This window comes from Choloepus didactylus, chromosome 2, assembly GCF_015220235.1.
Source record: "Choloepus didactylus isolate mChoDid1 chromosome 2, mChoDid1.pri, whole genome shotgun sequence".
Lineage (NCBI taxonomy): Eukaryota > Metazoa > Chordata > Mammalia > Pilosa > Megalonychidae > Choloepus > Choloepus didactylus.
This window is the reverse complement of record NC_051308.1, coordinates 221,137,611-221,164,732: the sequence shown is the minus strand read 5'-3', so window position 1 is coordinate 221,164,732 and position 27,122 is coordinate 221,137,611. Positions and strand designations below refer to the sequence as shown.

General features: G+C 49.6%; 1 protein-coding gene across 3 annotated transcripts in view; it reads left to right on the top strand.

Moving 5' to 3' along the window:
- The window catches only part of OPRD1 (opioid receptor delta 1), a 44,202-nt gene extending 26,310 nt beyond the window's left edge, over positions 1 to 17,892 (top strand). For all 3 annotated transcript variants that reach the window (XM_037827968.1, XM_037827967.1, XM_037827969.1), the window contains 2 exons: positions 13,344 to 13,693; positions 15,844 to 17,892. In XM_037827968.1, the coding sequence (XP_037683896.1) occupies positions 13,354 to 13,693; positions 15,844 to 16,385 (882 nt within the window). In that variant the 5' untranslated portion in view covers positions 13,344 to 13,353 and the 3' untranslated portion in view covers positions 16,386 to 17,892. The remainder of the gene's footprint in view (positions 1 to 13,343; positions 13,694 to 15,843) is intronic.
- Positions 17,893 to 27,122: the final 9,230 nt, after the last annotated feature.

Here is a 27,122-nt window from a genome sequence, read left to right as displayed (position 1 = left end):
ACCCGTGCCCTGACATTCCGCAGTGAGGGACTCTTCCTTGGATTCCCCGTTGTGCCCAGCTGGCTGCCCCACCCCCTGGTCCAGCCATCCTTAAGCTGGAAGCAGAGCCAAGGCACAGGAGAAGCTCTTCTCTTGCCTGGCTTCCGCAGGTGTGTTCTCGTTCTGGAACGGAACTGAACAAGGCACCTGGCCTGTTTATTCTAGAGAATAACCAGCCGGGCCTCCCCACTCATGTTCAACCTGAAGGGGCTCCTTCTTTCCATGTTCTGGCCCTTAATCTTCTCTAGTGATATGCTCACTGGGCTTCCTTATAATGAACCACTCTCCTTCCTCAGGCTTGCTTCCTTATAACGAACCACTCTCCTTCCTCAGGCTTGCCAAAACTGAGACAGCTAATTAATTTCTGGCCTCTTGCCACTCCTGTTAAATGGTGGGCAGGGACACAGCTTGAAGCCCTTGCTGCCCAGCCTGGCTTGTTTTGCCAGTTGGGAGAGCAGCTACCCTTTGTCTGCAAATAGAGGGAGCCCCCATTGGACCCCATCTGGCTGGCAGTTGCTTTATTTAATCTGTTTGTTCCCTGCCATGCATAGAGCCTCTGTGATTACGGCTGTAGCCATCCCCTTGGTGTTCTCATTTGCAAAACAGGGGCTGAACTTGACCCAGGGGGAGAAGATGTGATAGAGATTAGGATAGAGGGTTCTGGAGTCAGGAACCCAAGGCCCAGTCCTAGTCCCTGTCACTCCGGGACATTTGGGGAGTTACTTCATTCCTCTGAGCCTCACCTGTAAAATGGGGAGCCTAACACTCACTTTCTTTGGTGGTTGTGTAGGTTCTTTGGACAGGAGCCACCCCCCTTCCCTTCAGCCTCAGTCACTTGAACCCTTATCTGAGATTGAGTGTCTGGGAGGGCAGCTCGGGGAAGGGGAAAGGACTTGGGATCCCAGAAATCAGTGACCTCATGCATTCACTTTCTCTCCAGGGCTCAGTTTCCCCATCCATAAAGTGGAAGGGGAGGCTTGAACTCAGGGTTACAGATCAGGGCCTCTTCCAGTGCTGGAGTTCCAACACAGGGCTCTGTGTCGTACCCCAGTGGTGGCAGGTTACCAAGAGCCAGCGAGAGAGGCAGGAGTGAGGTCCTCCCGGGCAGCTCAGCGGGTGTCCTTCTGGGCCTATTTTTCTCGCCTAAGTAAGAAGAGAAGCCACCAGGATAAGAGCGTGCCAGGCAGCATGCTGGGGGCATGGTGTGCATTACTTCATTCAGTTCACACCACACCCTCACGAGGTAGCAGGATTGTATGCCCAGTTCACAGAGGAGCAAACTGAGGCTCAGAGCACTTAGACTTCTCACCCGGAACCAGAGAGCTAGTTGGGACAGACCTAGGGCTTGGATATAAATGTGTCTGGTACTAAGTCCATGCTTCTCCTTGGGCTGCAGCTTCCCTTTTGGTCCTTTGGGGGATTGGCTTGTCAACAGCTTTCTGCAGAGCCCCTTAAAATCCACCATGAAGACAAGATGCCAAATCACATACAGTGACGGTTATCATATTAGTTGCCTAGGGCAGCGTAACAAATGACTACAAACTTGGTGGCTTAAAACAACAGAAATTTCTTCTCTCATGGTTCTGGAGGCCGGAAGTCTGAAATCAAGGCGTCAGCTGAGCTGTGCTCCCTCCGAAGGCTCTAGGGAAGACTCCTTTCTTGTCTCTTCCAGCTTCTGGTGGCTCCAGGTGCTCCTTGGCTTGTGACTGCATCACTCCCATCCTGCCGCCTTCTTCATGTGGCCACTTCCCTTCTCCCGGTGTGTCTCAGGACACTTGTCGTTGGATGGTCTCACCTCGAGATCCTTTGCTTAATTCATCTGCAAAGATCCTTTTTTAAAATGAAGCCGTATTCACAGGTTCTGAGAGTTGGGATGTGGACAGATCTTTATTAAAGCCTTAGTGGGTGCCTGGATCTTCAGAGTAGAGGCCCACAAAGTAGAGGCGCAGGCTGCAGGGAATTTCTGAAGAGGTTTAGAAGGAGGAGATAAACAAAGTTGTGAGCTGGGGGGTCCCGGATGCCATGTTGTTGGTGATTGGCTGAACCCCACTTGGGGAGTGCATGACGGGGTGTAGGTGGAGCTGCTGTTCCACCAGCAGTGATGCCAGCGGGGTAAGAAGCACTGAAAACCACCTCTGGGTTATGGGCAGATGCGGCCAGCCACGGGGCAGGACCACACCTGGAAAGCCGTCCCCAGAAGCAAGCTCTGATGGCTGGGGCATCTGCCCATGCTAGTGGATTTGAGGCTGTAGATCCCACAGAAAATGGATTTGACCTCGCCTGCCTGGAGAAATGGGGGAAGGCCAGGGCCGGAGCACCATCTGTGCACCTGCCAAGTGATTAATTTGCATCATCTCAGGCTCCTCATTAGCCTAAAAGGGCAGTGTCAACTTCATCCAGATGATCACTTGTGAATGCTCGAGGACAAACCAAGATGGGGCTCCACTGGATGGCCACACGGAGCTCAGAAGGCAGCCAACTCCCATGACTCCTAACACGTAGTGAGTGCTCACTTGTATTGTCACTTAGGTCCCCCTACGGCCTGATGAGGTGTGTGCTGTTACCATCCCAGTTTTACAGAAGCTGCTTTCCAACGTGTGGGAGGGAGAGGTTAGGTTTAGATTCTGACTGTAAGCAGGACCAGGTGAGAAGGAGGCAGTTTTTAGCTCAAAAAAGAAAGAACTTGCTTACCCCGCAGCTGTCCAACAACAGGATGGACTTTGCCTGCAGGTGGTGAGTTCCCCGTCGCTGGAGGTACACAAGCAGAAACTTAGTTAGCCATTTGTCTGGAGTGCTACAGAGGGAACACCCTCACTGTGAAGCGCTGGACCTCCAAAGTTCCTTCCAGCTTTTAGATTCTGGGAATTTTTCTCAAGGGGACTGTCAGTCACATGCACAAAGATGTTTATCATAGCATTGTTTCTAATAGCAAAAAAGCAGAAAAAACCTACATGTCCTTCAACAGGGGTTAATTAAACAACTTTATTAAATAGCTTCTTTAGTATCCATACACAAGGCTAAACTCAGCCTGTGATTTGTCTTTGTTTGGCCCTGGAGCTAAAAATGGTTTTTACATATTTAAAGAGTTGTAAAAACAACAACAACAACAACGAAACATTAAGAAGAAAATGCTACAGAAACCTTATGTACCCTTCAAAGACTAAAATATTTACTATCTGCCCCTTTACAGAAAACGTTTGCTGACCCTTGGACTAGAAAAAATACACAACTAAAAATTATGTTAATTTGTATCTATGGATATGGAAAGATGGTCACAGCCTCTTTTTGCGAGAAAGAAACAGATTATATAACAGCACTAGAGCAAGATTCCATTTACATAAAATGGTATATGTGTGTTTGCATGGAGCTGTCTCCAACAATGGTCTAGAAAATTAACAGTGCATTTTTTTTTTTTTACTTTCTTTATTAAATGATTCTCTATTGTTTGAAGATTTGATAGTGAGCAGCTGTTACTTTTGAAATCTCAAAGAGCATTTGGAAACAAAATAAAATACTCCAATTATCCACACTGTTGAGGACCAAAATTGGTTTTGATTTGGGCTGAAGCCAGTTTGTTTGATCTGATCCCTAAGGTGCTGCAAGGTAGAGTCGGCCGACAGGGTGCTGATGTCCTGGTCTTGTTGCTTTTGTTGTTGTGTTTGGTTTTAGGTCTCTTGCCCCTACTTTGACCGCCTGGGCTGTGTGCGTAAGTGGGAAACCCCTCTCACTTTAGTTAAAAACCAGTGAGCAGTGAGCTGCCTTGGATAGACAATCTGACTGCGCATTTCCCCTCGCCAGTGGCAGAGTCGAGTTGCTTCAGATTCGAGGCAGTCAGGGTGGTCTGGCTCGTGTGTCCTTTGCGGAACCTGGGTTGGCCCAGGTTGGGGGGAGGGAGGGAGGGAGGGTGGCAGGCAGGAGGAGAGGGAGATACAGAGGGAGGAAGGGAGGGTTGTCTGTCTCATTTTGAGCTCTTTGGTCTGTGGCTGGTTACCTCCGAGGATTGGGACACCTTGACGCCTACTTCACACAGGGTGTCATCCAGGGAATGCCAGATCTACTCTGTGCCTGGCCGAAGGCTGGGATTCCCACCAGGAAGGAGAGATGGTCCCTGCCTCAAGGATGTCCCGGTCCAGTGTGGAAGACAGACACGTCAACATTCATTCATTCAACAAACATGTGCTGAGCACCTGCCTGCCTGTGCCAGGCACTGCTGTAGGTTCCGTGCTCACAGTGGTGAGCAAGACAATTGTGGTTCCTGCTCTCGAGAGCTTGCATTTTAATTGTCAGGTGCAACAGAGTACTTAGGTTCAAAGTCAAGAGGAAGGAGAGGCCCTGGCGTTTCGGGAAAGTGTGCAGCAGCTCCGAGGTAGTACGAATTTCAGCTCAGCCTCTTTCTGACTCGGTGACCTTGGGCCAGTTCCTTTACCACTCTTTAAATTGAAGATAATAAATACCATCTACCTCATAGGGGTGCTAGGAGGATTAGATGATGTAACATGCTTAGTCCAGTGCCTGGCACACAGTAAGTCTTCAACAAATGTTCATTACCTATTAAAAAACAAAACCAAATGAACACCTGTCTCACAGGTAGAAGGAGTACATAAAATCAGGCCTGAGAAAAGCCTTGCAAGTAGTTATTGTCCTTAAACATTGGCTACTGCCCCAAAGGTCCATGCTTTGTCCTGTATCACCCTCTTCCTCCTCCTTGCCCCACTGGGCTGTGTCATTGTGCTGGTGACATTGTTCTCATGTCTACCAGTCTGTCTCTCCCCAACCCTACCTGGGCTGTGAGCACGCTGCAGGTGAGCTTCAAATCCCCGGATCTTTGCAGGATGGAGGAATGTGTGAAAAACGGGTGAATGTTATGGAACCAGCCCACCTCTGGACCCGTTCACTCCACTCTGTCTTGGCCTCCAAACTGGGCCCCTCTCACCATGGCCAACGTTGGACAAGCCAGTGCAGGAGGCAAGATCTAATTTGAATCCTGTCACTGTTACTTCCTTGCTGTGTGCCTTTGGGTGCCATCATCTCGCTCTGCTCATCTGTAGAATGAGGATGGTTTAGTACTCACGGTTGCAGTGAGGGTAAAATGAAATCACACATTTGGGCATAGCACCTGGCACATAAGAGAAGAGATGCTTAGAGGGCATTGCTAAAAGAAAATAAGTAGCCCACCCAAACCTAGGCCCAAGGATGCCTTGTACACAGGAGGGAATGCAATAACCTTCTTTGGGGCACCGGGCATTACGACATCAGCCATTCTGACAAACTCCTCTGGGTTTGCCTCGGGAGAAAATTCTTCCTAGGACCTTATTTATTGGTCTGCTCTTGGGTATTCAGCTGAGAAGCCCAATTCTCAGAGGCCCAGGAATGTGTGCAGATTTAATGTGATTCCTGGCTGTGCAGGCTGAAGTGGGAGGAGACCCTTCACTCACAGAGTGCACCCAATCTCCATCAAATTGAAAGAAAATTAGTAAGGGTGGTGGTGAGCCTCCCTGCTGATGGGGTTTGTTTGACAGACGATGGATGGGATTTAGGGCTCTGAAAGGGACATGCTTGGCCACTCTGCTTCATTTAAAGGAAACCTCATTAAGGACTAAGAAAGATAGTTTGGAGTGAGTTCCCCAGCAGCTGCAGAATTCAAATGAGCTAATGGGGATTTTGACTTAGAAAAAAGCAAAGGCATTTAAGAGTAGATAGAAGTTCACTGAGAGCTTTATTCTCCTCAGACCCCTGGGTTGCGTCCTGTAGATGAGGATTAAATCCTATGAGAAAAAAGCCAAGAAATCTCAGGGGGAGAAGACCACAAACACTAGCAATTCTTGTCTACATGCTAACACAGCAAGCTAGACACTTTGACTTGTGTCGATTCCCCAAAAGCCCGGCCATTCTGAAATTGCCAATGAGGAAACAGATTGCGAGAAGTGCAGTGATTTGCCCAAGATGATGCAGCTAAGTATGTTGAGGAGCCAAGATCTGAATCCATCCAAAGGACCCCCTCACCCTACTCCTGAGTTTGGAAAATAGAAACAGTGGCAGCCCCTGATTACCCACACTTTTTGAAATAGGGGGGCAAAAAAAGAATCATGGACAGAGACCAACAGTGGTGTTTGGGGGATGGGGCAGCAACTGATTTATCTTTCTAGAATGTTCATTTTCTCACCCAGTCTTGCTCTTCCCTCCAACTAGCCTCCAAGCAGTAGTCAGAGTGATCTTTTAAGATCACACAAATTAAACCTTGTCACTTCCCTGCTTAGAATCTCCAGATTGCACTCGGAATAAAATCCAAACTTCCGGCCATGGCCCAAGGGCCTGCACAATTTGATTCCTGCTGACTTTCTCCCGCTGCATCTCCTGTCATTCCCCCACTGGCTCACTGCCGTTGAGTCACACTGGCTTTCCGACCATACCTGCAGCTCATCAAGCTCTTTCCTGCCACAGGGCCTTTGCACATGCTGTTTCTTCTGCCCAGAACAACCTTCCCTCTTCTCTTCACATGGCTGACTCCTCATCCTTCCTAACCTGGCGGAAATGTCACCTCCTCTGAGAAGCCGTTATTGATCTCCCAGTCTAAGCCAGGTTCCCCCCCACTACCCCTCCCCGCAACAGGTTGGTCTCTGTCATTATACCTTGTTCTTATCCTTCATGGCAGAGAGGTAATAGTGGGTAACTATGCATTTATCAGTGCAGCAGTTTGTTCAATGCCTGTCCCTGCTGAAGGCCTTAAGTTTCAAGAGGGCAGATTTTCATCTTCACTCCTGTATCTGTAACTGCCTGACACATTTAATACCTGTTGGATGAGTGAACGAACCTCAGCTTGTAATACATTCACGTTCCTTGACCTTTACATTACATTAAGTGTGAGAGGTGGGGGAGGAAGGAAAGGAACAGGTGCTGAGGGCAGTGCAGCATAGTGGTGACCAGGTGTTGGCACTAGATTGCCTGAGTTCCAAACCCAGCTCTGCCACTTTCAAGTCCTGTGACACCTCACTTCTCATGCCTCACTTTTATGATCTCTAAGAGATGTCAACACTTATTTGGGTGATGGGAAGGAATTGGAAGAGGAGTAACAAGCTGAGTTGGGGTGAGGTGTGGGGCTAAAAAAAAGAGGCAGGGGAGAGATTGGTTGTCCGTAGAGGGAGCAGTGAGACCCTCGGGCTTCCCACCCTTGCACCCTGCACAACCGGTGACTGTCCCCCTGCCCCACCCCCACCCCCCACCTGCAAAAGGTCAAGGTTGACTCCCTGGGGAAGTTAATGTGGAGGAACCAAGAGTGAGATACCAAATGGAAAAGAGGTGGGGGGTGAGGGATCTCCATGTCTTTTCTCCAGCCCTTCTCCCAGAATCCTGCCAGAAGTGGGTTCCCCAGACAGTAGATGGGGGGATTCTTTTCTGAAGGCCCCAGAGAGAGACCTATAGGAAGTGATGTTTCGATTCTCCCCGTGTAAAAGCCAGATCATCTCTCAGTGCCCCTACAGTGAAGCCCACCAGTTGGGTGGGTTCCCCACTTGATGCAGACACATACAGAGCTGCCAATTAGTGCTTGACTGAAGGACCAACCTTTAGTCGAGCATCACCAGATAGTGGAAGGAAGTCTGTGGAATCAAAGGGGGCGGCTGTATTAGTTTTCTAGAGCTGCGGTAACAAATGACCGTAAATGGGTAACTTAAAACGACAGAAATGTATTCTCTCACAGGTCTGGAGACTGGAAGTCCCAATCACGGTGCCAGCAGGGCTGTGCTCCCTCAGGAGGCTCTGGGGAAAACCCTTCCTTGCTTCTTCGTAGCTTCTGGGGGCTGCAGGTGGTCTTTGGCATTGCTTGCTTATAGCTGCATCTCCCCAATTTCCACTTCCATCTTCACTCGGGTTTTTCCCTGTGTGTCTGTTTCCTGGTGTGTCCTCTCCCCTTCTTAAATATGACCACCATAATCCAGGATGACCTCATCCTGATTTAACTAATTACATCTGCAAAGACCCCATTTCCAAATAAGGCCACATCCTGAGGTTCCTGGTAGAAATGAATTTTGGGGGACACTATTCAACCCAGCACAGAAGCCAAAGCAGACAAACAAAGAAAAATGTTTGAAGGGAACAGACAATGCAGACAGAAGAAAATCACACCCCCTCCCCAAATTAGTAGTATCCTTAGGAGTTAAAAGAAGATCTTGTACCCATGAAATAAGATGCTATAAATGCTGTATAAAAAAGGGATAATCAGAAAAAAAAGAAAGAGCAGTGGCAAAATGAAACATGAGAGCCAAATTTGTTTTTAAGTCACTAGAAGGGTAGAAAGATAATGAAAAGGAAATTTACCAGAGGATATAGCAAAAAGACAAAGAGATGGCAAATAGAAAAGAAAATTAGAGGTTTAATCCAGAAGGCCCAATTTCTAACTAATGGATTTTCCAGGAATTCCAGAGAAAGCAGAGGGGAGGAAATTATCTGAGAAATAACGTGACAGCATTTCATATTGAAGGATGTAAATCTTCATACTGGGAGGGCCCAATACAAATGAAAAACAGACACCGTAAGGCACAGCATCATGAAATGTCAGAACACTTAGGGATAAAGAGAAGATCCTAAAAGCCTCTGGTGGCAGTGGAGTCGTGCAGTGGAGATCACATACAGATCCTCAAGCATCAGATTGGTTTCACACACGTCAGTGGCAACACTGGAAGCTAGAAGTTGAAGAAGCTGTGCCTTAAAAATTCTGATGGAAATTATTTCCAAACTACTTACTGTTCCATATACAGCCAAACTATAAATCAGAAGGGAGGATAGAATAAGGCATTTTCAGGCATGCAGGGGTGTAATCATTTCACCTACTAGGTGCCCTTTTTCAGGAAGTGACTAGAGGATGTGCGCCATCAAAATGAGGGCATAAACCAAGATAAAGGAAGACCTGCAGGCCAGAAAACTGGCCCTCTAGCACAGGTGTGCAGCTGGTGCAGCACACAGCCAGTCCCAGATTGAAAAGGTTCCAGGAGGTAGATCACTAGGAGAATAAAAGGAACTGATAGATTACCTTACTACAGAGAAAAGGCATTTTACAGATGTGTTGGAATGTTTGAAGAGATTTAGCAATATATACACAGAACTAAGCAAATGAAAAAAAAAGAGGCAATTATTAACTTCCAGAAAAACAAAATTCTATACTAGAAAATAAATGTAATGATAGTTCAGCAGTGGACTACACCTACATTTGACTCAGCAGTGGGCAATATCTTGCAAGTCTACCGTAAGAGGGAGTTGTGACGGGGCATTACTAGTGCTCGCTAACTTCTGGTTCCACTTGCTTCTGGGCACATGGAAGGCTGCCCTTCTCAACCCTTGCACTTGGGCGAGGCCACTTGACTAGTTCTGGCCATTGGGCTTCAGGTGGAAGTGATGTGTTACCCCTAAGCTGAAGCTTAGACTACCCTGGAGCTGTCTCTCCTCCTTCTGTGGTGGCTGAGGAGGCCGTGGATTAAGAGGGCAGAGCCACAGGATTGACATAGCCTAGAATGGCCTCGTGGAATACAGTTGTCCTGGAGACCTTGAAAGGACTGTGCAGGAGTGAGAAATCAACTTTTAATTGTGTTGAACCACTGAGATTTTGGGATTGTTTATCACTGCTATGTAGCCAAGTGTCTTCATTTCCCATCTGTGGTCACAAATACCACAAAATGGCTTCAACAACAGGAATCTATTGGCTCACGGTTTTGAGGCAAGGAGAAGTCCAAAATGGAGGCACCAGCAAGGCAAAGCTTTCTCTCAGAAGACTGGCATTCTGGGGCTGGCTGCCGGTGATCCTTGGGTCCTTGGCTATTCTGTCACATGGTGATGCATATTTCTCTTCCAAGTTCCATTGACTTCCAGCTTCTTCTCCTCCATGTGACTTTCTCTTCATAAAACCTCCAGTAATAGGATTAAGGCTCAGACTCAGTCAGTTGGGCCACAGCTTAACTAAAAATACCATCTTCAAAAGCTCCTATTTATAATAGGTTCACACCCACAGGAATGGATTAAAATTAAGAACATGTGTTTTTCTGGGGTACATAATTCAACCTACCACACCTAGCCTAACTGAATACAGATATTGTCTAAAATTGATAAATCATGAAATAGCTATGTAAGCATATTATTTCGAATTGTGGAGATAATCACTAGAAGAATAGTTAAAACCTTAGAAGTGGTTGCCTATGGGGAACAGGACAGAGGAGTGAGAAAGGGTTGGGGGTGGGGACAACTGTTTTCATTATTGGACTCTATGAATTTGTTTATGCTATGTAATTGTATTACATTTGCAGAAATAGAATTTTATAAAAAAGGACATATGCATGTACATGGGTTGGAAGGATCTCCATCAAACCATTACAGTGGCATGCTAGACAGAGCATCGGAAAAACTCTGGGTGTTGCTGGACATGGGAAGACACTGTAGGACAGGAGGCTCCCCAGATGGCACTGGGGAGCCACAGAAGAGTTGTAAGCAGGAGAGTGTCCTGAACAAACTTTCCTTTTACAATGAGCACCCTAACTTAGTGGGTGATGAATTGTGGGGGAGAGGCTGCTGGGGGGATGGGCAGTCAGGAGGCTGCTGCAGTGGTGCCCAAGGGCGCTGATGAGGCCTGGATTAAGATGCCCAGACAACAAATACGTCTCGGGAGCCTGCTGCTTGCTAAGCGAGGCACTATTGGTAGGCCCGATGATACAGCAGGGAACAAAATGGACAAAGTCCCTTGCCTTCAGGGAGAACTTACATGGGTGAGAGAGACAAATGAACAGAAAAGAAGATAAATGTAAGTCAGGTGATGGTTTGTGCAATAAAGGGAAACAGAGCAGCTTAAGGGGCTAGAGAGTGATGGCAGGAGAGGGTCATTGAGATAAGGTGGTCAGGGATGGCTTCTCAGAGGAGGTGACATTTGAATAGAGTCCTTAATTCAGTGAAGGAGCAAGCCAGGCAGAGCTGGGGAGAAGAGGGTTGGTTCCAGGCAGAAGAAACAGCAAGTGCAGAGGCTTTGAGGTGGGAGAGGGGTGGGCAAAGCACATCGGATAAAGGGAAGGTGCTGGGAGCTGAGGCCAGGAAGGTGGTCAGGGACTAGCTTGTAGAACCCAGAGAGAACTTTGGGGGACCACAGAGAGGTTGAGAGCAGGGGAGCAGCATGACTTATCTTGGGGTTGGAGAGGGGAGCTCTAAGGAGGCCAGCAGGACTGGCTTGGCTCCCGGGCCACTGTAGGGGGTGAGGAGAGAAGCTTCCGGGCCTCCACCTGGCAGGCAGACAGTGCCGTAATGCTCATCCTTGCCTGGATCAGCTACAGAAGCTCCATCACCCACTTCCCAGCATCCCATCCCCCCGGGAAATTGAAGGATCCTTCACAAATCAAAATAGCAGGCAAAGAACAGCCTCTAATTGTTCTGCGTAAGAGAAGAGAAATTAGACGAGTCAGCTGTGGGGTTGGGACCGCCTCCCACACAGCTGTGATCCCACACCCCGCTGAAGACACACTTCCCGAGACTTGCAATTCTGCTGTCTCTGAGCAAAACTTTGTGCTTCTCCAGCCCCAGAGCAAATGGCACTTATTTTGGGAGGGAGCGGGACAGGTGCCAGCCCTGGAGGACAATGAGTGAGTCAATTCTTCTTTTTTCAAAGCCAAAAAAAAAAAAATCAGTCACTTCATGAAGGAAACAGCCGTAGCTGATGTGAGTTTGTTCAGTCATTCAGAGCACACTGAGTTCACTCGTCCCAAGCGTCCGGGGCGGGCCTGCCATCAGATTCTAAAGGAGAGTCACACGATGTGGAAACAGCTTGTGTGGGAAAGTGAAAAGAGAGCCCTGGGCTGGCAGTCGGGAGCTCTGGCTCTGCCCTGTCACCGTGTGGACTCGAGTGAGTAATGCCACTTCTCCAGGCCTCAGTTTCCCTAACTTTCCCCCGTAGGGCTTTAGGCTACATCGGTGATTCTCAAACTTTAGAGTTGATAAGAATCGCTTGTGTGGGGAGGGAGCCTTGCCTTGTTAAAGATGAAGATTCCCAGGCCCCAGTTCCAGAGATTAAGATTTAGTGGGGTCAGGAATCTGCATTTCTCACAGGCTTTTCGGGTCATTCTAAGGGAGTCCTTAGGCCTCACTTAAAAAAAAATCATGTCCTCTTCATCTCTCAGGGCCCTTCCTGCTCTGAAATTTTATGAGTCGCTTGTGTAACCGTTCTGAGGGTTTCCCAGACCATTCCCAGGACATAAAGAAGCCCTTCCCCCTTCCTCAGTGTACCTGTGTGTTTCAGGGGTGTCTGCATCGCATGGGGACAGTCTGGGTATATGCGGTCTCTTCTAGGCTACAGGTGTCCAGTCCAGGCACAGAAGGAGCCAGACTGTAAGTGGTTGCCAAACAAGGGGATGGCTGTGGTGCCTACAGCTGTGCGGTGCAGAGCCTGGAGGGATGTTGGGGAGTGTTCGGTGCACAGCTTGATTTGTAGGTCTCTGACTTGGACACCTGGGCTCATGCCCCAGGTTGGATGTGTAGCACTTCATCAGTTGCTCCCCTTCCCTGCACCTTCATGGGTGGGGAGGGGGCCTCACTGCTGTTTCTACAGAGAGGGAAGCCCAGCTGCATGGGGATAAGAAAGATGAATGGGAGCACAAGAAGGACTAGGAGCCCTGGTCTACCATGGAGGACACCCAGGGGTTCCAAGGCTCCAGCTGGTCCTCCAGGCAGAGTCCCTTCCCGAGCTGGCCAGTCCTATTCCCAGAAGGCTAGGTCAGTGGACAGAGGCCAGAGAGCCAGGTCCCTCTGCAGCCCCCAGCTTGATTTCTCATCAATGAAAAATAACAAAAGCCATCATGTCTTGAGCTCTTATGCATCAGGCTCAGGACTGAGTTCTATATTATCTCACTGAATTTTCATAACCACCCTGTGAGGTTGGTAGAAGTATCACCCCTCCTTTTACAGTTATGGAAACTGATACCTAGAGAGTTCAAGTTGCTGTCCCAGAATCACTCAGCTAATAAGGATTAGAGGCAGGATTAGAATACAGATGTATTTTCCTCTGGGGCCCAGTTTTATTTTTAACCATATTGCTGAGTACATCTAGAAGATAAGGATTTTCCCTAAGATACCTTCTGCCAAAGTGTCTCAAAGCCAAGAAATCCTTTGGCATTTGTAATGGAAAGGAATGATGCAGAGTCAGATAATTCAGGGTTTTTGAGTCTCACCTCTGCCCTTGCCTTTTGTGGGCCCTTAGGCAAGTCATTGCAGCTCCCTGAGTTTCATGTGAAATTGAAATTGAAATCTGTGAAATGGGAACAATTATATATGTACTTCCTTCCAAGGTATACTAAGATGAAGACGGCCACCAACATCTACATCTTCAACCTGGCCTTGGCAGATGCGTTGGCCACCAGCACACTGCCCTTCCAGAGCGCCAAGTACCTTATGAAGACATGGCCTTTTGGGGAACTGCTCTGCAAGGCTGTGCTCTCCATTGACTATTACAATATGTTCACCAGCATCTTCACACTCACCATGATGAGTGTCGATCGCTACATCGCTGTCTGCCACCCTATCAAGGCCCTGGACTTCCGTACACCTGCCAAGGCCAAGCTCATCAACATCTGCATCTGGGTCCTGGCCTCAGGTGTTGGCGTGCCCATCATGGTCATGGCTGTGACACGCCCCCGGGGTGAGTGAGCGAGGGAGGGCCACTGAGCACAGGAGGCAACATATGGGCCTCTGTGGGTTTGAAGGTCACTTAGGATGGAGGTGGCTCAGCAGTGGAGGTGTGGATCCCTGAGCAATGAAAGCATGGTTGGCTGGCTAGTGGCATGTGGCTGGCTGGCTGGAGGGGCGGTGGGGTGGCTGACCAATGGAGAATGACTCCGGCCAAATGGAAGTCTGGTTGCTGGCCAGTGGCATGTGGATGGATGGCTAACAGAAGTGTGAATGGTTGGCCAAAGAGGAATGTGGATGGTTGACAACTGGGAGGATGAATGACTGGTTTGTGGGTGGATGGGTTGCTGACCAAAGGGGTTGGCCAATGACAGTATTGATGGCTGCTGTATGGGCATGTAGGCAGCTGCCCAGGTGTGTGGATGGCTTACCTTTTGGGAGATGGATGGATGTCCACTAGGATGAGGGTGACCAGTGAGCAGTGGAGGCTGCAAGATCTGCAGTTCCATCCCCAAATTCCTCCACCCCAATTTGAAAACCATTGGCCCAAATGCCCAAAGTAAAGCCCAATCTGCACAGTGGACAGATAGGTACATCTCAGAGTAAAATGGTAATTTTTGTAGTAACTACCTGTATTAGTCAGATAGCTGCCGAAACAAACAATCCCTAACACTCAGTGGCTTAACAGTAGAGGTTTATTTCTCACGTCATAGTACCATGTGAGCAGCAGGAGGAGGGGCTGTATTCCACATGATCATTCAAGGATCCAGGCTTCAACCAATGGTTTCAGAATCCTCTTCCCACAACTCTGCAACCAGCCGTCAGACGACTATGGAGAGGGAACAGGAAGAAAGCACATCCACTCCTAACTGTTATGTTATGGCCCATTCCTTCCCAGTGATAGCCGTTCGTATAGTTCCCAACTTGATGTAAGGGAGCAAAAAACGTAGTCTAGCAGGTGCCAAAGACCCTAGTGACTATTCCATCTGAGCCACACTATATCATGGAGTGTTGAGATTAAATAAGCTAATATGTGTAAAACACTTAGGACAAAGCTGCTCATTGTCAAGGCCCAATAAATAGTAGATATTATCATGATTAAGCCTGCGATGTAGGGCACAGACTCCTACTTCCATTTAACTGTAAGGAAACTGAGAATCAGAGAGGTCAGGTGGTCACATAAATGAGGCATCTGGTGGAATTTGGCCTAGAACCCAAGGCTCCTGCCTCCAGATCTGTTGTTCTTTCTGGCCTCAGGGCAAGATGAAGGTTTGCAGGTGGGAGAGGGGAGCAGGTTTGATGAGAGGCTTCATGGCCACCTATGACCCTCACAAGGTTAGAGCCCCCTCTGTCCTTACACAGCATCTGAGCCATCCCTCCTGACTCAGCAGGTAGCTCTATTCCTCAATGTCAGCCTTCAGCTTATGGGCCATTAACTGCAGCCCTGCTGGGAGCTGGACCATATGGGCCTCCTCCCTCCCCACACTTGCACACAGGCACACAGGCACTCCCCATTGTGTGCCATCAGCACTTACTATTCTGTATGCCACTTGCTGTGTGACCTCAGGCAAGTGCCATTCTTCTCTGGACCTGGTTTCGCCATCTGCACAGTGAATGTCCTGGATTAAAGCATTTTGGGGGTCCTGCCAGCCTGATGGCTTGTGGACCCCCTCTGTCTGCAGGCTGAGGGCATGGATCCCACACCCCCTTCTCACAACTCTCAGGCTCCAAGTCCACCGTGTGACTCCTCAAATCCCAGAATGTTGCAAGATCTCAGGAGTCCCCTGGGCCAGCCTCAGCCCCGTATCTGAATCCCACATCCCCTAAGGTGCTCATCCAGCCCTTTAAATCAAATTTAGCAGTTTCTGCTTCTACTAGAGCCATTTTAGTAATGGGTATTGGGCGTTTTGAGTTATGATGACTGGCTCTTAATGAACTGGGCTAGGTTGTGCCATTACTGCCATCCATGGACATGGATGCTTATAAAGAAGCTGAGAGCAAGGACCTTCTGATGAGGGCTAGTTCTGCTGGGTCTTTAAGGGTGAGCAGTTCACCAGGTGCACAATCAGAGGTGGGAAGAGGCTGTGGGGTGGATGGGCAGGCAAGGGCCTCTTGGGCACACAGGCTGCTCACACCCTGTCTGTCCTTGTTTCCTCGGGCCAGATGGGGCGGTGGTGTGCACGCTCCAGTTCCCCAACCCCAGCTGGTACTGGGACAGGGTGACCAAGATCTGTGTGTTCCTCTTCGCCTTTGTCGTGCCCATCCTCATCATCACGGTGTGCTACGGCCTCATGCTGCTGCGCCTGCGCAGCGTGCGCCTGCTGTCGGGCTCCAAGGAGAAGGACCGCAGCCTGCGGCGCATCACGCGCATGGTGCTGGTGGTGGTGGGCGCCTTCGTGGTGTGCTGGGCGCCCATCCACATCTTCGTCATCGTCTGGATGCTGGTGGACATCGACCGGCGCGACCCGCTCGTGGTGGCCGCGCTGCACCTGTGCATCGCGCTGGGGTACGCCAACAGCAGCCTCAACCCGGTGCTCTACGCCTTCCTCGACGAGAACTTCAAGCGCTGCTTCCGCCAGCTCTGCCGCACGCCCTGCGGCCGCCCGGAACCCGACAGCTTCAGCCGTGCCCGCCAAGCCACTGCCCGCGAGCGGGTCTCCGCCTGCTCCCCGACGGACGGCCCCGGCGGGGGCGCCGCTGCCTGACCAGGCCCGGCCGGCCCCCCGGGAGCCCCTCGGAAGTGACCTGGAGCCCATATGGAGTTATGATGGGGGAAGGAATGGGGCAGTAGTGGGGCGAGAGACTTGGGGTCTCCAGATGGGGCCACTACTTTGGAGAAAAGGGCCGGGCCTGAGACCAGGCAGGGGCTGCGAAATGGGGCCTCCGCAGTGGGGCGGGCCTCTGCCCTGGCGGGGCCTCTGTTGGGTGCATGGCTCTGGGTTGGGTTAGGGAGCTAATGACCCAAGGGGAGGGGGACCTGTGGCTCTAGAACTGGGCCGCGAAATAGGGCCTGTGCAGTGGGGCGGGGCCTCAACCTTGGGACATTCGGTTAGGGTGCTAGCTGGGAGTGGGGAGCTGGGGCTTGCCGGAGTAGGGGTCTGGCCTAGACCAGAAGGACCCGGCGGCCCAGGACCCGGGAGGGGGCCACGGTGGACACGGTGGCCTGAAAATTGAGCAGCAAGATTGGGCGTCTTTGCTGTGGGGAGGAGCGAGATGGAACCCGTGTGCAGTGGGGTGATGTTTCAACTTTGGGGTAGCGTCCCAGCCCCGAGTTCTAGCAGGGGGCGGGCTCGCCACGGTTCTGGTCCAACCTGGTATCCTTATTTTTTAAAGAAGAGGGAGAAACAATATAACTTATCCCCTCAACAGTCATTTCCTTGGAACGCGCGGGACTCCCGCATCGGGATAGCGTCCCCAGCACTGAGTCCCAGCGGCACCGGGAGAGGGTAGCCGGACAGGGGCTCATTTGGGGAAAGAACCCCAGTCCCGAGTTCTAAGGAGCGAGGAGGTGGCCTCTGAGGGATGATGTTGGGCTGTGGTCCTGAAAAGAGGCAGAGGGGCAGGGCTTCTGCTTTGAGAGTGTGCTTTTCCAGAGCCCCCAGGGCTCTGGCTTCTCCAGAACAGAGGACCAGGTGAGTTAGAGCCCCCTGGATGGTAAGTAGCACCTGGGACTGAGTGAGGAGGATCGGAAGCACCAGTTCCTACTCTTCCCGCCCCGGATGTATGCTTCAAAGGAACCCTCTCCCCACTTTTCCAACATCTGCCTGTGTCCTGGAGGAGATGGAACTGCACCCACAGGACCTGACTTTGAAGGAACTGGGGGTTGGGGTGGGGGGTGGGGAGGCTTTTGTAGTGCAGACTCTGGCCTCAGCATGTGCTCCCCTCTCTCCCTTACCCCTCAAGCTGCTGAGGGTGGTGGGCCCCCCAGAGCTAGGCATAGACGTTTTTCTCTTCAGTTGCTGGCCTTTTTGTTCAGGCCCTCACCTCCTCTCCCCTCCCTCACAGATGCGGCAACTCATGCACCCCTCACTCCCTGTCAAAGTAATGTGCTGACACCCTTGTAAAAACAAATTTAATTTTCTTCCCTTTTTGGGACAGATGAGAAGAAATTGACATCTTTGTCTCAAACACGCAAAAAAAAAAAAAAAAAAAGAAAAAGAAAAAGGAAGAAAAAGAAACAATATACCTCTTCTCCCTCTGACAGTCATTTCCTTGGAACAAAAGCCTTTTCCCTGTCTGGGAGGCTGTCACTCCAGCAGGGGCTGAGCTAGCATTCAGCGGGTAAGGGCTTAGGCGCCAAGAGAGGCTTTGGTGCAGATTAGGGGCAGGGGTGCTCTCGGTGGGCAGAGCACAGCCCCTTTCTCAGGGTGAGGATCCTGGGAGCCCAAGACCTGGAAATGTTCTTCCTTCTGGAAATGGCTCCCCTGAAGTCTGAGCAGATGTGGGGCAATGCCCAGCCCTCAGTCCAGCCTGCTGAGCCACTTTAGCCTGGGGGCCCAGTCCACCCAGGTCACTTTCAATACTCAAATGGAGCCTGTGACCATAGAGGCCCTTTGCGGGGGGGGGGGGGGGGGGGGGGGGGTGTGTCAGCAAGGCAGGGGTCACCAGAGACCCTCCTGGACACTCCTCATCACCTGGGTCCCCTCCAGTTAATGCTTGGGAGATGGCAAAGAAAGGGGACAATTTAGGAACCAGGAAAGACTCCTGAAAGAGGTAACTTTGGAGCCAGGCTGTTTCTTCTGGACAGTGTCTCCTTCAGCCTTTCTCAGGGCTGCTCTGGGCCTGCTCATTGCCATCTCCTGTGACTGTAACAGATCTGGCTGCTATTTCCCATTCCTAATATATAAGTTTGTCCTAAGGTCAGCATGGACTGGGTCGTGCGTTTAAGGTAAAGTAAATTTGTATTGAAACTTAACTGCATACCAGGCTATGCATGCTAATACTGGGGCTCAGAAATGAGTCAGACACAGCCCTGACCTCCAAAAGTCCTAGCCCATGCTGGGAGACAAAAAAACATGAACAGACACTTGCATCTCAAGGTAATGAGTACAGTGGCAGAAGTCCCCAGGGAGGGTGTCACAGGGAAGTGCCTTTTCTAGCTTTCTTCTAAAACACGTTTGTAGTAATTCTGGAATAGGGTCGGGGACCTTTAAAGATGAATAAGAGTTTACCACCAAGAAGAAGGAACAACGAGAAGTGCAAAAGCATGAAGATGTTCCAGTGCTTGGCAAATCCCAGTTAAGCTTGGGGCTTAACGAGCACTTCTGTGTGTCAGGCTCTGTGCCGAGCACCTTGTGCACATTCTCTCACTGGATCCTCGCAACAACACTGTGGGGGAAGTAGAATCTCCCTATTCTAGACAAAAAGGTTGAGATCAGAGAGGACAAGCCACTCACCCCTGGGTCACTGAGCCTGTTAGTGACAGAACTTGGTTTGGTGAAAGGAACTCCAGAATCCAAGTTTCCACTTACTTCCAGGCATCGTTGAAATAGAAGGGCCTTAGCAACAGGAACCCAGGGTGAAGTTTTTGAAGACTTAAAACCAAGTGAAAAAAAAATCTGACAGAAAAGGGCAATTTTCCATGAACTTTTGCTCCTTCTGAAGCTCTTCTAATCTTCATGTTTCAAAATATGTTGTGCAGGATGCCTTTTAAAGCTCCAAACTGACAGTGTAATTCTAGACCAGCACAGGGCTCTCACAACTGGACTCGTTCTGGTCCCCACCCCCACCCCCAATTTCCATTCCTCCCTCTCCAGAGGGTCGGAGAGAAGGTTTTGCCCCTAGTTTCAAAATGCCCTACGATTTCATATCTCTACTGGATGTAATAGAAGTCATTGTTAAGGCTGAAATCAGACCTTGGCTTTCCCTCTCTGAGCTCAGTTTTCTCATCTGTAAAGTGGATTTCTGCATGGGATTGTTGTAAGGATTTAGTGAGATAATATATGTTCAGGGCCTAGCACATAAGTAAGCTCTTAGCACATAGTAAGTAGCTGTTATTACTTGAAAGTGGAGCTGGAAAGCAAGGTCAGAGCTTGAGAATTAGAGGGAAAAGCAGATGAGCTTTCAGGGGTAGTCATGCAGAGAGAAAAGATTGGGATCCCAGCCTGGGGATCCCCCTGCTTCCTAGGCTCGGGAGGAGCCACCACTGAGAGAGAAGCTGCTGGAGAAGCTGGAGCAGGATGGGGAAAATGTGCTGCCATGGAAACTGGAGGAGGGGGGCGTTCCCAGGGGGAGGGAGTGATGGATAATGATGTCAAGTGTCATAAAGAGACGATGGGAGTTGGGGAATTGCAGGAGGATGATGGGAGTAAGGCAGAACCCTCAAGTTGTCTTGTCTGTGGCTTAGGAAGACCCCCAAACCTGGATTCATGTCTCAGCTCTGAAGCTAACTGGCTGTCATCTAGGCAAGGGACTTACCGTCTCTGAGCTGCTGTCTCCTCCTAGATCAAAGATGAGAGAATGAGCCAGTTTAATATGATGCTCAGTCTCTAGTAAGGGTCTTGATCTTGCTGGATTCTTGGCCACTTGTTAGCCTTGTGACTTCAGGGAAGTCACAATCCCTCCTGGAATCCCCTCTGAGGGCTGTGAATGAGGTGCCTTCCAAGGTGCTCAGCACGTAGTAGGTCCTCAATACAGGACTATTCTCTAATAGTTATGGGTGTGCCAGCGGCAGCTCTCTAGGGAGGTGAGCTTGGTTGGCATTTGAAATGCCCCTCAAGGTGGAGAGGGGCCACCAGGATCCTGAGAAGATGCTCGAAGGAGCAGCAGCCCAGGCCGAGCATCTGCTGGGTCTTAGCCCAAAGATCAGCCTCTCTCCTGATACCAGCAACAGATCTCTAGCCCAGGGCATGGGTGCCAGCCCTGACTAGCCCCCCCTGCAGGCCCAGGCTGGGAATCAGCTCCGGAGGCTCACACATCTCTAGAAAGTGACCGCTATAGATCCTGGCCCCGTACTCATAAACACGGTAGCATGTCTCAAATTCCTTTCTGGGCACTGAGCACAGAGTGCTGGGAGCTGGGAAGCAGGGCTAACAGGAGAGTCAGGGCCCCATTCCGAGCTTGCAGATGTTGGGAAACAGGAGACTGGAGCAACTGGCTGTGGTTCTGGCTGGGAAGTCAAAATGGGGCTGGTGAGGGCCCTAAAGACGGACACACTGATGCAGCCAAGCAAGTGCAGGACCTGGAGTCAGGTCACCCAGGCTCCTGTTCCATCAGCCCCTGGGGATGAGCCCCACCTGGTGCACAGCCCTTCCCCGAGGACAGAGCACTTCCACTTCTAGTAATAGTAGCACTCCCTGGCACCCATCACTGTTCTAAGCATTTTACACAGGGTAACTCATTTAATCTCTACAGCATAACTATGATGTAGGTATTATTGTTACCCCATTTCACAGATGCGGAAACTGAGGCTCAGAGGGGAATGACTTGCCCAAGGCATGGCTTGTCAGTGGCAGGCCCACCTGGGATCCCAACTTAGGGCTCAAGTCCACCTCCCCCACTTTCCTCCTCCTCTTAGGAGGAAACGCTCTACGATTACACAGAGGGCAGTGGGGAGACACTCGGGTCCAGTCTCACAGTCGTGGACTGAGGATTCCTTGTGCCGGGTTCTGTGCCTTCTAACCTGGGCAGCAAAGGCACATGCCAGCCACCCAGGAAACAACTGTGATCTTCGCAGGCCCATCTCCCTATCCATTTCCTCCCTGCCTCGGAAGGCCTGCTTGTTCTGCTGCCTGCCCCTTTGCCATGTGACCTTAGGCAAGTCATTTCACTCTCTTGAGTCCATTTCCTCAATCATGGTTGACAATGCTTACTTACCTGGTAAGAAGTGAAGATATAAAAGAAGCTGGGAGTGAAGGACTTTGTTTTAGTCATAAAAGTATTGCCAGCTTCTGGAACACAGTAGTTGCCCTACTGAGTGGGTGAACAAAGTGCCTGGTGCACAGTGATGCTCAATAAATGGAGCTTTTTAATGTTATCTAATGAGGTAGGTTATACTGCTCTGACCCATAACTTAATGCTGTAGCTGGGCCAGGAGCAAAGGCCTTTTTCTTTTAACCATCTCCTTAGTTTCAGGAGGTGGGACAGCCTGCAGTGGAGAAGCAGTTTTCAAGGTGTCTTCTCCCCAAGTACCTTATACTTGTTCTCTCTTGTCCTCACTAGGACTGCCCTTCCAGGGACCCAAGAATGGGTGGGCAGCTTGGGAGGGAATGAACGTCTTGGGGTGGCATGGGCCTGGGTCTTCTGGCCTGAATGTTTGAGTCATGGGCATGGAATCCCTTGGCAGGTGACACTGCAGGTGACATCCATCTGATGGAGCACATCTAGAATCTCCCCTTGGAATGAGTTCCAGTCCAGGAGACAAGGTTTGTGTGTTTGACCCTCCATCCTCCACTTCCTTGCTCTGTGACTTTGGACAGATCTCTGTCCGTCTCTGGGCCTCTGCACAACAGAGGAGCAGAAGTAGGAGTTGGTGGCTTCTGTGGGTTTTGCCATCCTGCGAAAAAACTGATTCCAGAAATAGACAGCTGTTGTAAAAACCCACTGGGCTTTTTCCCAGAGGCAGGGAAAAGGATATCCGGGGGTCTGGTGTTTGTAATCGAGGCTGCCCTACCTTGAGGGTGAAGAAATTGGGCAGGGCAAAAACCAAGCTTGACTCAAAACACCTGGCTTCTTGTTACCCCAGGTTCCATCTTTTCCAAGAATCCAACCTTTTGTTTTCCCAATAAAGTGAACACTGTTCTCAGTATCTGCATGTCTGGCTGCTGCTTGTGCTCACCTTCCATGGTCCCCTTGTGACGGGTGGGGGGACAGTCTGGAGGGTGACGTAGACCTGACTGCTCACACTGAGGGGAAAGGTAAGCCCTGCCCCCAGAACCTGTCTCTGGGGAGATGCAGCACTGTCTGATGCAAGAGGCACCAAAGCAGCTGCAGCCACTTCCTAGGGCATGCTTCAGACCAAATCGGGCCTCTGGACTCCTCTTCCCTTCCCCCTGTTCCTGAATGGGCTCTTTCCTGTGTCCCCTCCACCCTAATCTACATGCCCTGCACCTCCAGAGCCCTGCCTTTCAGTGTTTTGGGGCTCCCACTACCTCTAGCTCCACACACAGCACACACCGCTCCACGTCCTGCAGTGACCCTGCCTATGGCACCAGGCCTTCTCTGCGTGCATCCAAGGCAGCCTTGAGGGTGGGCGGTAGAACCTGGTTCCCCAAGAGAGCTTTTGTCTCCACAGTGTTGTCCTCCTCAAATAGTTGCCAGCTCCACTTGTTTCTAAGTACCTCTCTGGACCGGAATTACTTCCTGGCCCAGAATCTGCCTTCCCATTACAAGTGACCCGGTCATTTAGAGAGCACCTGGCCTGGAACCCCTTGTTCCCTCCTGGGGCAATCTCCCTCCAGGGACCCAGTGTTAGGGAAAGCCCCAGCCAGTGGCTACCCACCCTTGGGACTGTTTGGGCCCTGACCCCGACTGGAATCTCAACAACCCCCAACTGTGGACTGTGGGGGTGGGGGCATGTGTGTGTTTGTACCATGTGCGTGAGAGCATCCGGGTTTATGTGATTATGTATGCAGTGGAGACTTAATTCACCTTCATGTTTGCTCAAAGGGAAAACATATCTGTATGACCATGTTGGGCCTCACTTTCCTCTTTTGTAAATTACAGTAATAATTATTATAACAACTAACTTCCCAAGACCCTCCTGAGGACACAGTGAGACTATAGCTGTGCATGGTGACTATGGTACATAATTATCAATGTGGAAAACACATTCTGCCTTTAACCTTCCGTGGCTCCCTATTGTCTGGCAAATCCAGCTGAGCTCTCAGACCCCTTCCAAATGGGAGATGCTTGGAATCTAAGTCCAAACTTGCTTGCCTGCAACCTTAAGCTCCCTTGCAGGGAGAAGAGAACCTACTAGAGGAAGAGGACTGCCGAGGCCCAACCCAAGAGCAGGCAGTTCCCCAAGAAGTGGAGCAGGGCAGACTCCTGGTATGTGCCAGTTTCACCAGCTCTGGATCACCTCCAGGAAGGGTTCTCTGACTGGGCCAGCCACACCACCCTCGCCCTGCCTGGACCTCCCACGCCTGCTGCCAGTGGTCCCCACACTGGGCGAGACCTGCTCTCTTGTCATCAGGCTGCCGGGTCCTCACAGCGTCGCCAGATCCATGAGAACCATGCTGCTCCCTGAGGAAAAGGGAAAGAAGGGTGGAAAGAACATCAGGCTTTTTTTTTCCCCTTCAATTACATTTACAGTATTTCCTGGTCCTGTATTAAAGTAATATATGCTCATTATAGACACTAAGAAACCTTATAAACATGGAAAGAATGGGGAAGCATCACCCATAGTCTCCTACTCCTACATTTAGGTAGAGTAACCCTCAGCGGTCCACAGACTATTCCGAAGCTCCCCCAAATGGCGTACACACTGCAAGATCCTCAACCTTCATAGGAGGCTCCAGGGGTGCAGGACTCAAAGGGTTAAGAGGCACTGCCCTAGAGGGGGCCACATGTACCACAAAGTCACAAATAGGCTTACACCAACCCAAGGCCTAAACAGACACACGACTGGGCACATTCTTCACCCTTCCCCTCCCTCCACTCCTTAGGTACATTTTGTGTTTTCACCCAGATTCACATGGAGATGTGTACACACACATACAAACATGTGAGTGTGCACACGTGCATACACACACATCTGGTAAGTGCACTCCTGTTTCATGCAGAAACCTGTACACGTATTGTTCACCCACACAGGCATCCATGTGCACTTTGTACACACACCTCCCACCGCAGCACACCCTCCTTCATACACCGTGTACACACAGGAACGTACACACACCTCCCACCGCAGCACACCCTCCTTCATACACCGTGTACACACAGGAACACAGCCAAACAACTTGCCTGGGAGAAACTGAGTTAAAGCTGCCAGGGAGCAGGCTCATTTCATGGCTGCTGCCTCCCCCTCTGGCCTTATCCAGCAATCTCTCCCTTATTTAGTTGCTCTGCCTTTGTTCAGTTGTTCTCCGTTCCTCACCCACCTGCCTGCTCCTCTGCCCCATTCTTCATCCCTGGAAGCTGTGGACTGGAGCTGGTTCCTAAAAATCAATGGTTCCTCCATGAATGAGGGAGGCGTTCTGTTGGTAGAAACTGGGTGGGTGAGGGTGGGGCAGGGAGTTATCACTTACTGACGGCCCACTGTGTGTCAGACACTGTGCCGGCCTTCACAGTAAACTACCATCTCACTTATTTTGTCATTCTTATGTGATTTGCTCAGTGCCTACTACATGAAAAACCCTAATAACTAGTTCAACTGAATGAATTAAAAAGTTTATAAAGTAAAAATTTTTAACAAGAGGAGATGAAGGCTCAGAGAGGGGAAATGACTTGCCCAAAGTCACATGACTAGCAGTGGATTCAAACTTGGCCTTCCCTGATGGTCAGGACAGTGCTCTGAAGGGAAGATGCAAGAAAGAAGCAGTGAAGCTGAAAGTCTTTGCTAAGATCTGTAGGAAGCTGCCCCTGGCAACAACGACACACAGTGCCAGCTAAGGCTTTGAATCTCACGTGTGGTGACTCAAAGACACAGGGGCAATTAAGAAATCAGTCTGGCAGCAGCACAGCAATCATGACACCCTATGTCAACTCTTTCTAGTTCCTAATCTTTTTTCTGAACCTGGTTATCCATTTTGTGAGCTAACAGATAGGCTTCCAATAAATTCTTTTCCTGCTTAAGTCAGCCAGATTTGAATTTATTTTCAACCAGAATGTGGGGTGGTACTGGATCATTATTTTATGAACATAAGTTGCTCTGTTATCCTCAGACTTGTATTTTACATACTTTACACTATATAGGGTTAGACTGCTGTATTTGAGGGAATACCTATTTGCTTTTCTTCATAATTCTGCTGGCTATTTACTGCTGCCATTGATATGCCTGATGTAACCACTCCTTCCTCCTTTTCTAACCTGTTGCATGTCTGAAATCTAGATACTCAGGTACATTACACCTTTTTGTAAAGCAAGAACAGAGACTTGCAGTGAAGGCCTGAAAGCCAATGAGAGAAATGGATAGATTACATGACATCTATTTTAATTGTTCAGTAGATTTTTAAATTTTAAGCTTCTCAGATATATTCTAAGAGATGAGTTAATATTGTATTTGCAGATTTTTTGTTAAAAAAATAACATCTATCAAGATGACTATTTTCTAGGCACTGTTATTCTAAGTACTTTATATGTATTCATGATTCATAATCTCCAAAATAATAATAGTTAGCCTGCATATGCTTCTAGTTATTGCCTTCTTTTCCCCAAGCTATGTATCTTTATTTTCTTTATCTTTTAAAAATTGAATTTAAAACAAAAATTCTGACCAAGTTCACTGCTGTCTGAAAAACTTTTCATTTCTCATCTGAATTATGAACTCCCACAAATTAAATATTGGTTTTATGCTTGTTAAAAAAAAAAAAATCTGTAGGAAGGAAACCAGCCCAGCCCAGATCTCCACCCCCAGGGGATCAGGAGAAGAACTCCAGGAAGGTCAGGAAGGTACCCCTACTCTGGGCCTCAAGTTCATTCATTCAACTAATATTTATTTTTTACAGTGTGGTAGTCTCTGTACTCAGGCTGGGGATAAGCAATGAGCTAGACAGACAAAAACCTGACCTCATTCCAGGGTGCAGTTTCCAAAAGGGACCAAAGGATCCCTTTGAGCTTTTCTCTCTGCTGTCCGGGCTCTGCTGCAAGGATGGAGGGTCCAGAGTGAGGGAGCAGAGAGATGTTGGGGCTGGGGAGGATGGCTCAGCCCCAACTGTCCAGTATTGAGGTCGAACAAAGAGAACCTGAAACCTGGAGTCAAACAGACCTGAGTTTGAATCCAGCCTCTGGCACTAACATGTTCTGTGACCTTGGACAAGTCTCTTGCCCTCTCTGGGCCTCAGTTTCCTCATCTATTAAAGCAAAGGGCTTGAAGTAGAATAGTGGTTCCAGCCCATAGTTCTTTGGAGGGGTTAGGGGAGGCAAAGTAGAGGGTGGGACAGGGAGAGGGCAAGTAGTTGAATACTCCCCACCCCATGCTCTTACATGCCCACGGCTTCACTCAGAGCAGCCCTGCTTCCCTCTGTTTCTCTCATTGGGTTTCTATGGCTAAAAGAGTTTGACACCCGCTATTGGACTATTGGACTATTTGATCTCTAAATTCTTCTTAGCCCTACAAGTTTTAAGACTCAGTGCATAGACACTGTCCCCTCTGCCTGTGCTGTCCCCCATCCCCACTTAAAAAAAAAAAAAAAAAAAAGATTCAGTGCATATCCTACCTGCTGTTTTAGTTTCCTAGGCTGCACAAAGCAAATACCATGAAATAGGTTGGATTAAACAATGGGGATTTATTTGCTCATGTGTTTTGAGGCCAGGAAAATGTTCAAATCAAGGCATCATCA